The sequence below is a fragment of the Tamandua tetradactyla genome, chromosome 2 (genome assembly GCF_023851605.1).
Source record: "Tamandua tetradactyla isolate mTamTet1 chromosome 2, mTamTet1.pri, whole genome shotgun sequence".
Lineage (NCBI taxonomy): Eukaryota > Metazoa > Chordata > Mammalia > Pilosa > Myrmecophagidae > Tamandua > Tamandua tetradactyla.
In genome coordinates, this window is record NC_135328.1 from 121,209,079 (window position 1) to 121,222,792 (window position 13,714).

At 41.3% G+C, this 13,714-nt stretch overlaps 1 protein-coding gene across 2 annotated transcripts in view; it reads right to left on the reverse strand.

Moving 5' to 3' along the window:
- Window positions 1-13,469, reverse strand: part of FBP1 (fructose-bisphosphatase 1) — a 53,668-nt gene extending 40,199 nt beyond the window's left edge. Inside the window, exons 1-2 of one of the 2 annotated variants that reach the window (XM_077148675.1) lie at window positions 13,387-13,469; window positions 12,923-13,079 (exon numbers count right to left, since the gene is read on the reverse strand). In XM_077148675.1, the coding sequence (XP_077004790.1) occupies window positions 12,923-12,933 (11 nt within the window). In that variant the 5' untranslated portion in view covers window positions 12,934-13,079; window positions 13,387-13,469. Of the gene's footprint in view, window positions 1-12,922; window positions 13,080-13,282 lie in introns of both variants that reach the window. The other variant, XM_077148674.1, reaches the window with a different exon arrangement.
- Window positions 13,470-13,714: the final 245 nt, after the last annotated feature.

A 13,714-nucleotide genomic window follows, 5' to 3' on the forward strand; every position in this document is an offset into this window, starting at 1 on the left:
TTTTGCTTTACTGGTGCAGAGTTTCTGTTGGAGGTGATGAAAAGGTTTTGGTAATGGACAGTGATGATGACAGCATAATATTGTGAATATAATTAGTGCCACTGAATTATACACTTAAAATGCTTAAAATAGGGCAGGCCACGGTGGCTCAGCAGGCAGAATTTTTGCCTGCCATGACGCAGACCTGGGTTTGATTCCCAGTGCCTGCCCATGTTAAAAAAAAAAGGTTAAAATAGAAAATTTTGTTTTATGTTACCACAGTAAAATTAAGAAAGAAAAAAAAGGTGGGGGGTGGCTACAGGGAATCTTAACTTTCAGCACCTGCATTTTTTGCAGAGGAAAAGCAAAACAGTTGCAGAGACAGAAAAGCGCCTCCTACCTACCACACGGCTAATCCATGGTAGCTCTGGGGCCTTGAGGCTCCACAGCCCATCCCTTAACTGCTTTGCAACCACAGAAGTGCTGCCCTAAGGCTGGTCATGCCCTGATTCAGTTCATAACATCTATTGAGCACCTACTATGTGCTGTCTAGTATGTGTACCTACTAGGTCACTGTCGTAAGCAACTGGGGATAGAGCCTGAACAGAACAGCTAAAACTCCTGCCCTCATGGAGCTTACTTTGTAACAAAGAGGCAATGAACAAGCTAAATAATAGCTCTAATATGTTAGATGGGGGTTAGTGCTATAAAGGAAACCAAAATAGGAAAGGAAGATGGGGAATGTTGGGGAGGAAGAGATAAATAGAGGAGTCAGGGAGGTTTTATTGAGAAAGTGACATTTGAGCAAAGAACTGAAAGACCTGAGGAAGGAGCCAGTGGAGATTAGAGAAAAATGTTTTCAGCAGTGAGAGAAGGAAGTGCAGAGACCCTGGGGTGAGAGGGTGTGGCATGTTGGAGGAATGGCCAGGAGACACTGTAGCTGGAACAGAGCTAGCAAGGGGCAAAAGGGAGGAGATAAGGTCATGGATGGTAGGATGGTGGTATAGGGCCTGGGAGCCTGTGGAAGGTTTTACCTTGACTCCAGTAGGAAGGAAACTATTAGAGAGTTTTCAGTAGAGGAAAGGCATGACCTAATCTGATGTTTTTACATGATTACTCTGGCTACTGTGTTTAGATTAATCCAAAGAGGAGAGAGGACAGATACTCCTGAGGTTACTGAGAGATGGTGGGGGGTTGGGCAGAGAAAGTAGCCATGGAGGTAATAAGAAATGGTTGGATTCTGGGCATAGTTTGAAAGTGGAGCTGATGGGATTTTTTGACAAGTGAAATGTGTGAGAAAGGGGAGTCAGGGATGATTCAAAGGCTGGAGAAGAATGGAGCTGCCCTTAACTGAGATGGAGAAGACCAGGAGGGGAGTATGCTGGAGACACCTGAAGAGTAGGGACTAATTCTGGGACATACTCAGTTTCAAGTGCCCATTAGACATCCAAGTGACTGCCAAGTAGGTGGATTTATGAGTCTGGAGTTCAGAGGAGAGGTCATTGCTGGAGGTATACATTGGAAAACCTCAGTTGTTTTGAGCCATGAGATTGGGAGAGATTGCCAAGGAGGGGTAGGTTGGAAATCAAGAGAGGTGGCATCCAAAAGCCAGATGAAGCCCATGAGTCGAGGAGCAGGGGGTGATGGCTGTGCTAAAAACTGCAGATGGGTTAATCAAGATGAAAACTGAAAACTGCTGAATTTCGTCGGTGGAATCTAGGGTGCCCAGGAATGTCACATGGGGGAGGCTTACAAGAGAAGGTGGTGGTACCACCAGGAAAGACAGTACTTGTCTCTCCAAGGGGGTGTTGATAACCACTGCAGAGAGGGCAGACCGCTTGAGGCAGCACAAACTGCACTTAGCTCTTTGTTCCTCATGCAACTTTTCAGGAGAAGTAGCATGGAATGTTAAAAAAATGTCTAGAAGAGATATATTTCCTTAAATATAAAATCTGCAACGTGATGACTAATGCTTTTGGCCTAGTAACTAGTATAGCCACTCCATTCAAGGGTTTGCCCATTTACATCTCAGATTTCTAATCCCTTAGAGTGATGGTTTGGAGCTGTATGTACTCCCAAAAAAACATGGTCTTAAATGTAATACCTTCTTGTTGGTGTAACCCATAGTAAGTCGGGCCTTTTTAATGTGGCTACTTCAGTTAAGGTGTGACCCACCTCAGTAAGAATGAATCTTGATCCTATTACTGGAGTTCTTTGTAAGCAGAAAGAAATTCAGGCAGAAAAAAAGCCATGGGGAGCAAGAAGCTGAAATTTAACAGAACCTGAAAGAGAATACAGAGGCCAGGAAAGGCCGCCATGTGCATTGTCATTTGACTGACAAGCCAAGGACCAAGGATTGCTAGCACCCAGCTCCAACATGCCAGTCTTCAGGAAGAAAACATCTGTCTGATGATACCTTGATTTAGATTTCTCTTAGCCTTAAAACTGTGGGCCAATAAATTCAAATTGTCCAAACCAACTCATTGCATGGTGTTTGCTTGAGCAGCCAAGGAAATGAAGATGCTCAGTAACTTGGATTGGCTAGAACTGTAAAAGTCATCTAGTTCAACCCAACCCTTCTGAAGCTTGAATCTCTTGGACATCATCCCTGATGAGAAGATGATGATGGCTCTAAACTTGGCCTTGCCACTTACTGGCTGTTCAAATCTGTGCAGGTTACTGAACCTCTCTGAACAGCAGTTTTCTCACCTGTCAGGTGGGGCTCTTGAATGTAGCCACCTAGTAGTGTTGATGTAAGGACTGTAGCAATGCCACTGAAGTGTGTAGGGATGGTGCCTACGTCATCTTTTGCTGTCAAATGAGGGCTGAAGAAAACAACCCGAGTGCCCATCAGTGGATGAATGGATAAACAAAATGTAGTACATCCAAACAGTTGAATATGATTCAGCCATAAAAGAATGAAGTCTTGTAACTCTTAACCTCTTTAAGAGTTCAGAATTTGGGTTGGGCAGGCCTGTGGGATTTCCGGCTCTAGCCCTTACTAGCCTGAACATCTTGGGCCAGTTACCCAATCTCTACAAAACTGGTGTATTCGTCTGTGAAAGAGTGATTGTTCTAGCTGGCAGGGTTATCCTGAGGATGAAATGAGATGCTCAGAGCCCGATGCAGAGGGCACAAAATACATGGAAGAGACCCTTTCTAGTTATTTACAACAGTCATCCACAATGATAGACAGCTCAAGCCAGCACCCACAAGGCCTAACATTCCCCTTTGGAGTGAGGCCACTTAGCGAGATGGTTAAGTTCATAGACTCTGGAGCTAGGTTTCCTGGCTCTAAAGTTGACCTTGCCACTTACTGGCTGTGCAAATCTGTGCAGGTTACTGAATATCTCTGAACAGCAGTTTCCTCACCTGTCAGGTGGGGCTCTTGAATATAGCCACCTAGTAGGGTTGATGTAAGGACTGTACAGAAATGCCACTGAAGTGTGTAGGGATGGTGCCTGGCATGTGGTAAGCACATGGTATGTACATGTTTGCATTGTTATGATGTGGATAACATCAACTGTTGCTTTCATCTGAACAGAAGGAATTAAGTTCTCTTGCCATCAAAAGAGGGCTGAAGAAAACAACCCAAGTGTCCATCAATGGATGAATGGATAACCAAAATGTAGAACATCCAAACAATTGAATATGATTCAGCCATAAAAGAATGAAGTTCTGTAATATGCTACTGCTTGGATGAATCTTTAAGACATTATGCTGAATGAAATAAGTCAGATACAAAAGGACAAATATTGTATGATTCCACTTACATGAAATAGCTAGGATAAGCAAGTTAATAGAAAGTAGATTAGAGGTTACCAGGGGCGGAGGTGCAGGCAGGGAGAATGGGGAGTTATTGCTTAATAGGTGCAGCGTTTCTGTTTGGGGTCATGAAAAAGTCTTGCTCATGGATGGTGATGATGGTGGCACAGCATTATGAAAGCAATTCTTGATGCTGAATTGCACACTTAAAACAGTTAAAATGGAAAATTTGATATAGGTTATCTCAATAAATTGCTTAAAAAAGAGAGGGAATGTCGAAGGGACATTGGAATCAATGTCCTCGTTTATATTTACCAGTTGTGCAATGATATCCCGTTCACAATGTGGCGGGGTCATCATGCAGGAAGCCCATTCCCCAGGTGTTTGCCAGAGACAGGAGCAGGTGCAGCCCCTGAGGGAGGCGGGCGCCTTGCACGTGGTCTGCACACATGGCGCTTTCTCCTGCCCCTTCCACACCACTCTCCCCCATGGCAGGACTGGCCACGGCCCTCTGTGACTGCTCCTTTGCTCTCATCACAAAACACACTCCGATTGCAGACAATCTTGCAGACTTGAGTGGTGGGTGTGGTATCCCCGATTTTGTGACAGCTCTAAATCCTGTAAAGAAACAGTGATCACCTGTTTCATCACCTGGCTCCAACCCAGGAAGGCTGTCTCTGGTTTATGTCAGAGGCAGGAAGTTGGAAAGGAGCAGTGTGGACAGTGAATTGCGTCCTTCCCCTCCTACCCACCTCCACACCTCCTGAACTGAGGTCACTTCTTTGTTTTCTCCCCTGTCCACGTGATTCGCGCAACAGGGAAAGAAATAGCAGATGGTTGCTTATGACAGAGTCCTTCTGACTGTGTGGCCCTTCCTTGAGCAATTCCCCGGTTCCTCTGACCTCTGTGGCAGCGGAACTTGAGATAGAAATTCATGCAGCTGTCACTTTTGAGCTAATGTTTATTTAGTTACTTGCTAAGTACCCAGCACTTACCAAGGGCTTCATCACCCAAACACAAACTCTGCACCTGTTTAGTAATACCTTCCCCTTCTCCCCTCCCCACCCCTGCCCCTGTTGCCTCTACTCTACTTTGTGTCTTTATAATTCGCTTATTCTGGATATTTCGTACAAGTGGTGTCGTACAATATGTTTTTATGTCTGTCTTAGGTTCGTTCATGTTGTCACGTGTGTTAGAAGTTCATTCCTTTTTACAGCTGAATCATCTTCTGTTGTATGTGTACATACCACATTTTGTCTCTCCATCTGTTGATGAACACTTGGGTTGCTTCCATCTATTGTGAATAAGGCTGCTAGGAACATTGGTGTGCAAGTGTCTGAGTCCCTATTTTCAGCTCTTTGGGGTGTATACCTAGGAGTGGAATTTCTGGGTCAGATGATATTTCTATATTTAACTTTTTGAGGAACTGCCAAACTGTTTTATAGTGGCTGCACCATTTTTTTTTAAGTGCATGAAACTTTTATAGAGTCTCGCTTCAAGCCTTAGGCATTCTTAAGAGTTAACAGGAGTGATGTTGGTTGGGGTTTAGCAAACTTGGGCAATCAGCACTATCGAACTGAAGCTTGCACAAGAGCAGCCTCCAGAATAGTTTATCAACATCACCTAATCTCTACCAGCCGACACCCTACTTTGATGTACTTCTCTTCTCCTTTTTGGCCAGGAAGTTGCTGTCCATCCCATGATGCCAGGGCCAGGCTCATCCCTGGGAATCATATTCCATGTGGTCAGGAAGACTCTCACCCATGAATGTCATGTCCCACTTAGGGGAGAGGGTAATGATTTTCCTTGCAGAGTTGGGATTAGAGTGAGAGAGAAAGAGAGGCCACATCTGAGCAACAAAAGAGGTTTCCTAGCAGCAACTCTTAGGTCTTGTTATAAGAAGTTTTAGCTTCTCCACTACAGAAATAAGTTTCATAAGGGCAAGCCTCAAAATCCAGGGCTTGGACTATTTTCTTGTGAGTCCCCAAAGGTTGAGAGGGTACACAGGGTTAACCAGATGGGGAAGTTTAATTGTTCCATATATATATATATATATATATATATATATATATATATATAATTTTTTTATTTTCATGAGCAGGCACCGGGTCTACCAATATTTTTTAATAATTAGCCCAGAATAGTCTGAAATATATCCAAGTATTACATTAAGGTATACAGAATTAAAGGCCTCATTTCCATTCTGGACTCCAGGAGTTTGGGATGTTCAAATGAGTTATCCAGACAGGTTGATTTAGATTGTGTGCTACAGAAAGTTTAGGTCCTGGGTACAATAAACCTCTCTGCCTTTGGTTTCTTACAGTAGATGAAGAAGAGTACACACACTACCACCTTTTACCCTGTATTCTGACTTGCCTTAGTCCCAACCAGACTGGCTTCATTTTTAACTCTAATTGAGGCTTGATCTCTTTTTCAGTTACTTTAACTGTTATTGTATGTAGCTATGCTAACTTTCAGGGCTGCAGCACTGCATTTCTGGGTCTTAGGTGTCACAGAGCTACTCAGAGCTCCAGGGAAATACCAGCTGATAGAAATACGGCTCGTCCTCTCAGAATCTAAAAATACGTTTACAATTTCAGACTAAGTGTGGCTGCTGTAACAGCTTATAATCTAGGCTCTAATTTTCTTTAAGTATTTTCTGAAATAGACCTTAGCCTATTTACTATTTTGTTTCTGGCTTATTTTGCCCAACATATTGTCCTCAAGGTTTATTCAGTTCATTGCATGCCTCTCAGTGTTCTTCCTTTTTGAAGCTGCACCTTATTCCTTCATATGAATGTATCACAGTTCGCCATTCTGCTTCTCAGTTGTTGTACCCTTAGGACCTATCTTTACCAGAGCCATAATAGTGAAATCATACAGTACCTGCATTATATCTTCAAGGTTCATCCATGTTATCATAAGCTTCAGGACCTCATTTCGTCTTACTGATGTGTAATATTCCATCATATGTATATACAAACTTTTGTTAACCCAATCATCTGTAGATGGTACTTCGATTGTTTCCATCTTTTGGCAATTGTGAATAATACTGCTTTGAACATTGGTGTAAAAATGTCTGTTCATGTCACTGCGTTCAGCTCTTCTGGGTATATACTGAATACTGGTATTGCCAGGTCATAGGGCAACTCAATATTTAGTTTTCTGAGGAATTGCCAAACTGTTTTCCACAGCAGCTACACCATTATACGTTCCCACCAACAGTGAATGTGTTCCAGTTTCTCCACATCCTCTCCAACATTTGTACTTTTCTGTTTATTTAATAGCACTGATTCTTATAGGTATGAGATATCTCATTGTCATCTTGATTTGCATTTCCCTTATAGCTAATGAAAATGAGCATCTCTTCAAGTGCTTTTTTCTTTTCTTTTTTTTTTTTACATGGGCAGGCACCGGGAATCGAACCTGGGTCCTCGGGCATGGCAGGCAAGCATTCTTACCTGCTGAGCCACCGTGGCCCACCCTTCCAGTGCTTTTTTAGCCATTTGTATTTGCTCTTCAGAAAAGTGTTTATTCATATCCTTTTTCCATTTTATAATGTGCTGTTTGTTTTTTTGTTATTGGGCTATATAATTTCTTTGTGTATACAGGATGTCAAGCCTTTATCCGATATGTGATTTCCAAATATTTTCTCCCATTGAGTAGGCTGCCACTTCACCTCTTTGACAGAGTCCTTTGAGGCACAAAAGCTTCTAATCTTATGGAATTCCCATTGTCTGTTTTTCCTTTTGCTGCTTGTGCTTTAGGTGTAAAGTTTAAGAAGCTACTGCCTATTACTAGATCTTGAAAATGTTTCCCTGTATTTTCTTCCAGAAGTTTTATGGGACTGGCTTTTATGTTCATTTTGAATTAATTTTTATGTAAGGTGTAAGTTAGGGATCCTCTTTCATTGAAAAAATATTCCATTATTTGGTCTAGAACTGAAATTTTCTGTAGCACATAATCTAACTCAACCTATCTGTATAGCTCATTTGAACAACTGAAACACAGGGAACCCAGAATAAGAAAGCGGTCCTTTAATCCTGTATAGATTATTTTAATGCCTGGATACATCCTAGAGTAAATTAAGCAGATAATCAAAAAGAATTGGCAAAGTCCCTTGAGGGATGGGAGAAAGAATATGGAGCTATTAAACTTTACCATCAGGGAATCTCCTGATACTGTGTCAAGCTTTAGGGACACCCAAATCAATAAGCCATGCCCTGGATCCTGAGGCTTACTCTTGTAAAGCTTATGTAGGTAGCAGAGAAACTTAGATTACCTATAGGCATGACTGAGAGTTACTTCTCGAGGACCTCTTTTGTTGCTCAGATGTGGCCTCAGTCTCTCTAACCCCAACTCTGCAAGTGAAATCATTGCCCTCCCCCCATGTGGGACATCACATCCAAGGGTGAAAGTCTCCCTGGCAATATGGGAGATGACTGCCAGGGATGAATCCAGCCCTGGCACCGTGGGATCAACATCCATCCTGACGAAAAGGGGGGAAAAGTGTAACTAATAAAGCATCAGTGGCAGAGAGGGTTCAAATAGAGTCAAGAGGCTACTCTGGAGGTTGCTCTTACATAAGCTTCAGTTAGACCTTGCTACCTATCATAACCTGCCAACCCCCAACCAGGACCATTCCATCCAATCCTAAAGAACACTTTGAGTAATATATAAGATTCCACAAGGGTTCCTTATACTAGAGTAACTTTCCAGAAACCTACAACCTCCAGATGGGTCCCTGCTTCAGATAAGTCCTGAAACCTAGAGGGCCCAGCCTCTCTAGAACATCAGATAGTTATATCATTCTACCCCATATTAGTGACAAACCCTTCCAATATGAAAAATTTAGAATAATCACAGCCAAAACACCCCTAAACAGAGGTATGGAAAGATCAAAGGTGATGATGGAGTTATACAGTGAAGATAGGATTTAACAAATGAATATGAATGCTGGATCATTAAATTGATATCTCTTTTAGTCTCCAGTATTTTAGAGCAGCTAGAAGTAAAAACCTAAAACTGTGGAATTGTAACTCATGCCAAACTCTGAAATATGTTCTACAACTAATTGTTCTGTGCTTTGAAATTTATTTCTTTTTTTGTATAAATGTTATTTTTCACAAAAAAAAGAAGGAAAAAAATGTCGATTGTGGTGATAAAAAAAATTTAACCTTTCTAGCCATACATACATATATATATACATATATATATATATGTATATATATATATATATATTTTTTTTTTTTTTTTGCATGGGCAGGCACTGGGAACCTAACCCGGGTCTCCGGCATGGCAGGCGAGAACTCTGCCTGCTGAGACACCATGGCCCACCCGCCTTATATATTTTGGAACAGCTAGAAGGAAAGAAAATATCTGACAAGAGCATATGGTTAGCCCATGACAAACTCTGGGATCTGTTCTGTAACTACTTGTTGAGAAGTGCTTTGAAAATTGTTGCTTTTTTATTTCTCTACTTTGTATATATGTTATACCGTACAATAAAAAAGCTTTTAAAAGTTGAATGCATTTTTTAAAAAAGACTATTTTGTTTCAGTTCAGTGGATTTGGGGGCTTTATTAGTTACAACAAAAGAGGTCCTCAAGAAGTAACTCTCAGTCATGCCTATAGGTAGTCTAAGTTTCTCTGCTTTAAATAATTTCAATCTTATTAAATTTATAAAGATTTATTTTGTGTCCCAGTATATGGTCTATCCTATAGAATGTTCCATGTGCACTAGAGATGAATGCATATCCTGGTATTTTTGAGTGTAACAATCTATATATGTCTGTTAGGTCTAATTCATTTATCACATTGTTTAGGTTCTCTATTTCCTTGTTAATCTTCTGTCTGGTTGTTCTACCTATAGTGGAGAGTGGAGTATTGAAATCTCCCATTTTTATTGTTGAAACATCTGTAGCTCCCTCAGTTTTCCCAATGTCTGTCTCACATACCTTGGAGTTCCTTGATTGGAAGCATAAACATTTATGATTGTTATTTCCTCTTGGTGAATTGTCCCTTTTATTAATATGTAGTGTCCTTTTTGTTATGATGTTTTTACATTTGATGTGATATTTATCTGATATTAGTATAGTTACTCCTGCTTTCTTTTGGTTACAGCTTGCAGAGGACTTTTTTTCCATCCTTTTACTTTCAATCTATTTGTATCCTTAGGTCTAAGACATGTCTCTTAGAAACAGCGTATAGATGGATTATGTTTTTTAATCCACTCTACCTGTCTGTTTCTTTTAATTGGTGAGTTTAGTCCATTGACATTCAGTTATTACTGTAAAAGCAGTTCTTGAATCTCCCATCTTATCCTTTAGCTTTTATTTGTTATATCTATAAATTATTTTCCTTCCCTCTTTTTTCATCCTTTAGATAACCCTTACTGGTACTCTTCAATTCTGAGCCCTCCTTCCTCTCCTGTCTTTTTTTTTTTTTTTTTTTTTCCTGCAGACAGGACTCCCTTTAGTATTTCTTGTAGGGCAGGTCTCTTGTTGACTAATTCTCTCAATTTTTATTTGTCTTTGAAGATTTTAATCTCTCACACAATTTTGAAGGACAGCTTGGCTGGATAAAGAATTCTTGGCTGGAAAAAGACTTGAACAGACACCTCTCAGAAGAGGAAATACAAATGGCCAAAAGGCACATGAAGAGATGCTCAATGTCCTTGGCCATTAGAGAAATGCAAATCAAAACCACAATGAGATATCATCTCACACCCACCAGAATGGCCATTATCAACAAAACAGAAAATGACAAGTGCTGGAGAGGATGCGGAGAAAGAGGCACACTTATCCACTGTTGCTGGGAATGTCAAATGGTGCAACCACTGTGGAAGGCAGTTTGGTGGTTCCTCAAAAAGCTGAATATAGAATTGCCATACGACCCAGCAATACCATTGCTAGGTATCTACTCAAAGGACTTAAGGGCAAAGACACAAACGGACATTTGCACACCAATGTTTATAGCAGCGTTATTTACAATTGCAAAGAGATGGAAACAGCCAAAATGTCCATCAACAGAAGAATGGCTAAATAAACTGTGGTATATACGTACAATGGAATATTATGCAGCTTTAAGACAAGATAAACTTATGAGGCATGTAATAACATGGATGGACCTAGAGAATATTATGCTGAGTGAGTCCAGCCAAAAACTAAAGGACAAATACTGTATGGTCCCACTGATGTGAACCGACATTCGAGAATAAACTTGAAATATGTCATTGGTAACAGAGTCCAGCAGGAGTTAGAAACAGGGTAAGATAATGGGTAATTGGAGCGGAAGGGATACAGACTGTGCAACAGGATAGATACAAAAACTCAAAAATGGACAGCACAATAATACCTAATTGTAAAGTAATCATGTTAAAACACTGAATGAAGCTGCATCTGAGCTAAAAAAAAAAGAAAAGAAAAGAGTTGAGTGAGGAGCTTATAGAAGAACATTCCAAGCTGTGCTGGTTTGAAAGGATGTATGGACCCTAGAAAAGCCATGTTTTAATCCTAATCCCATTCTGTAAAGGCAGCCACTTCTTCTAATCCCTATTCAGCACTGTATGCTTGAAACTGTAATTAGATCAACTCCCTGGAAATGAGATTTAATCAAGAGTGGTTGTTAAGATTGATTAGCTGGAGGTGTGTCTCCATCCATTTGGGTGAGTGTTGATAAGTTTCTGGAGTCCTATAAAAAGAGGAAACATTTTGGCAGATGAGAGCGATTCAGAGAGAGCAGAGCAGAATGACATAGTCACGAGAAGCCGAGTCCACCAGCAAGCAGCCTTTGGAGATGAAGAAGGAAAATGCCTCCCAGGAAGCTTCATGAAACAGGAAGCCAGCAGATGATGCCATGTTTGCCATGTGCCCTTCCAGATGAGAGAGAAACCCTGGCCATGTTCACCATGTGCCTTTCCAGATGAGAGAGAAACTGTGACTGTGTTCGCCATGTGCCCTTCTACTTGAGAGAGAAACCCTGAACTTTATCGGCCTTCTTGAACTAAGGTATCTTTCCCTGGATGCCTTTGATTGGACATTTCTATAGACTCATTTTAACTGGGACATTATCTCAGCCTTAGAACTGTAAACTAGTAACTCATTAAATTCCCCCTTTTAAAAGCCATTCTGTTTCTGGTATATTGCATTCCAGCAGCTAGCAAACTAGAACACAAGCAATAGGTTCAGCAGGTGCAAAGCCCGTGAGCTGGAAATCAGCTGGCATATTAAAGGAAAAGCAAGCAGAAGACCAGTGTATCTCAAGGGGTGGGTGAGGGAGAGAGTGGTAAAAGATAAGATTGGAAAGGGAGGCAAGAGCCAGTTGATGAAAGACCTTTCAGATCACAACAAGACTCTTGGATTCTTTCTACTCATACTGCAATGAGAAGCCATTTGGAGGGTTTTAAGCTGGAGAGTGACATGATCTGGTTTAAATGGTGTGAGAATGAACTATAGCGGGTCAAGAGCAGAAGCGAGAGACCCAACAGAATGAATTTAATCCAGAATTTACTTGTTTGCATGCCAAATATTTGAAGACTGCTATCATATTTCTCTGAACTTTTCATTTTTCCAGTTTAATATTTTTGGTTCCTTCAACTGTTCCTCGTATGGCAAGGTCTTGATGCTCTCCCCATCCTGCTTTGGACCTATTGATCTCTTGAAGCTCCACATTCGTGTCCACAACTCCTCCTGTTCCCTCAAATGCTCCACTCCACACCCCAATGGCTCGTTCTCCTACCTCGGAAATTTGTTTTCTTTTTTCCACTTTGCTTATCATGTTAGATACAGGCTGATTATTGCAGCAGTTTGGGGTGGAGGGGAAGTGAGCCATGATACAGTTGCAATAAAGAGCTCAGCCTGCCCTGTGGGGAACTCTGAAGCTGGGGTGAACCTTCAGAATTGTCCTGAGTTGGGGCAAAGAGACCAAAACATTATACCCTCACATCATCCTATCATTGGACATAGACTAACCTTGGGTGAGAGTTCTTTTCAGACCTGCACATTCCAAAAGCAGCTAACAGCTGGGGGCTGTCCATCAGCAGTACTCCAGGAAACAGGGAACAAACTCTTCACCCTCCTTGAGGACCTGGGTGGTATATCATAGCATCCACCATAATAACTGAGGAAGACTAGGAGCTGGGAAAAGAGGCAGGGGTCTGTCTCCTGGCTTTCCTTACCTCAGTGTCATCACTTTCAGATCCTCTCTCCCATTGTGGTGGCAAATATGGACACAGGCATCTCCTGATTTAGATTTGAGCAGCTCAACTTCTAGCAAAGATCCAGTGCTCAACTCATCACTCCCTCACTCTAGAATCTCTCATTGCTCCCCATTGTCTGCAAATAAAAAACAAAATCTCAACCTCGTGCAGGTCATTGTCTGCAAATAAAGACTAAACCCAGTGCATGTTACCAAACCCCATATTTTCAATCTGAATTTCCATAATTCTCCCATAATTCAACTGAACGGCTCATCATTCTGAAGTTGCCCTTTGCCTTTCCTCAGACAGCCCACTCTGTGACTATGAATTTGTACCCACTGAGTTAGGTAGACTCTCCAGGATCACTGCCCTGAACCAAAGGCACATGTAGGAAAATCTTGACTACTTCACCATAGGGTACATAGTAAATGGTAAATGGTCACCTAAGCCCTAGCTTCTATGTGATGCCTTCATTTTGAGATTCTGTCTTAGTAAACAAGAGGAAAGATAAGAAAAAAAGTATTATGAAGCTACTGTATATTAAGTTTCTTTCATGTGTCATCTCATTGTTTAACCACTATGACAACCTGCTAAGCAACAACCTACCATGTTACAGTGGAAGAAACAAAGTGTAGGCAGCTTTACTCTCATGTCTATCATCAAACACTAATAAGTGACAGAGTCAGGATACGAACCCAGCACTGTCTGACTCCAAAGCCTGCTTTTAAGAACTAAACATAACTGTTTCTTTATGATCAGAAGACGAAAGAG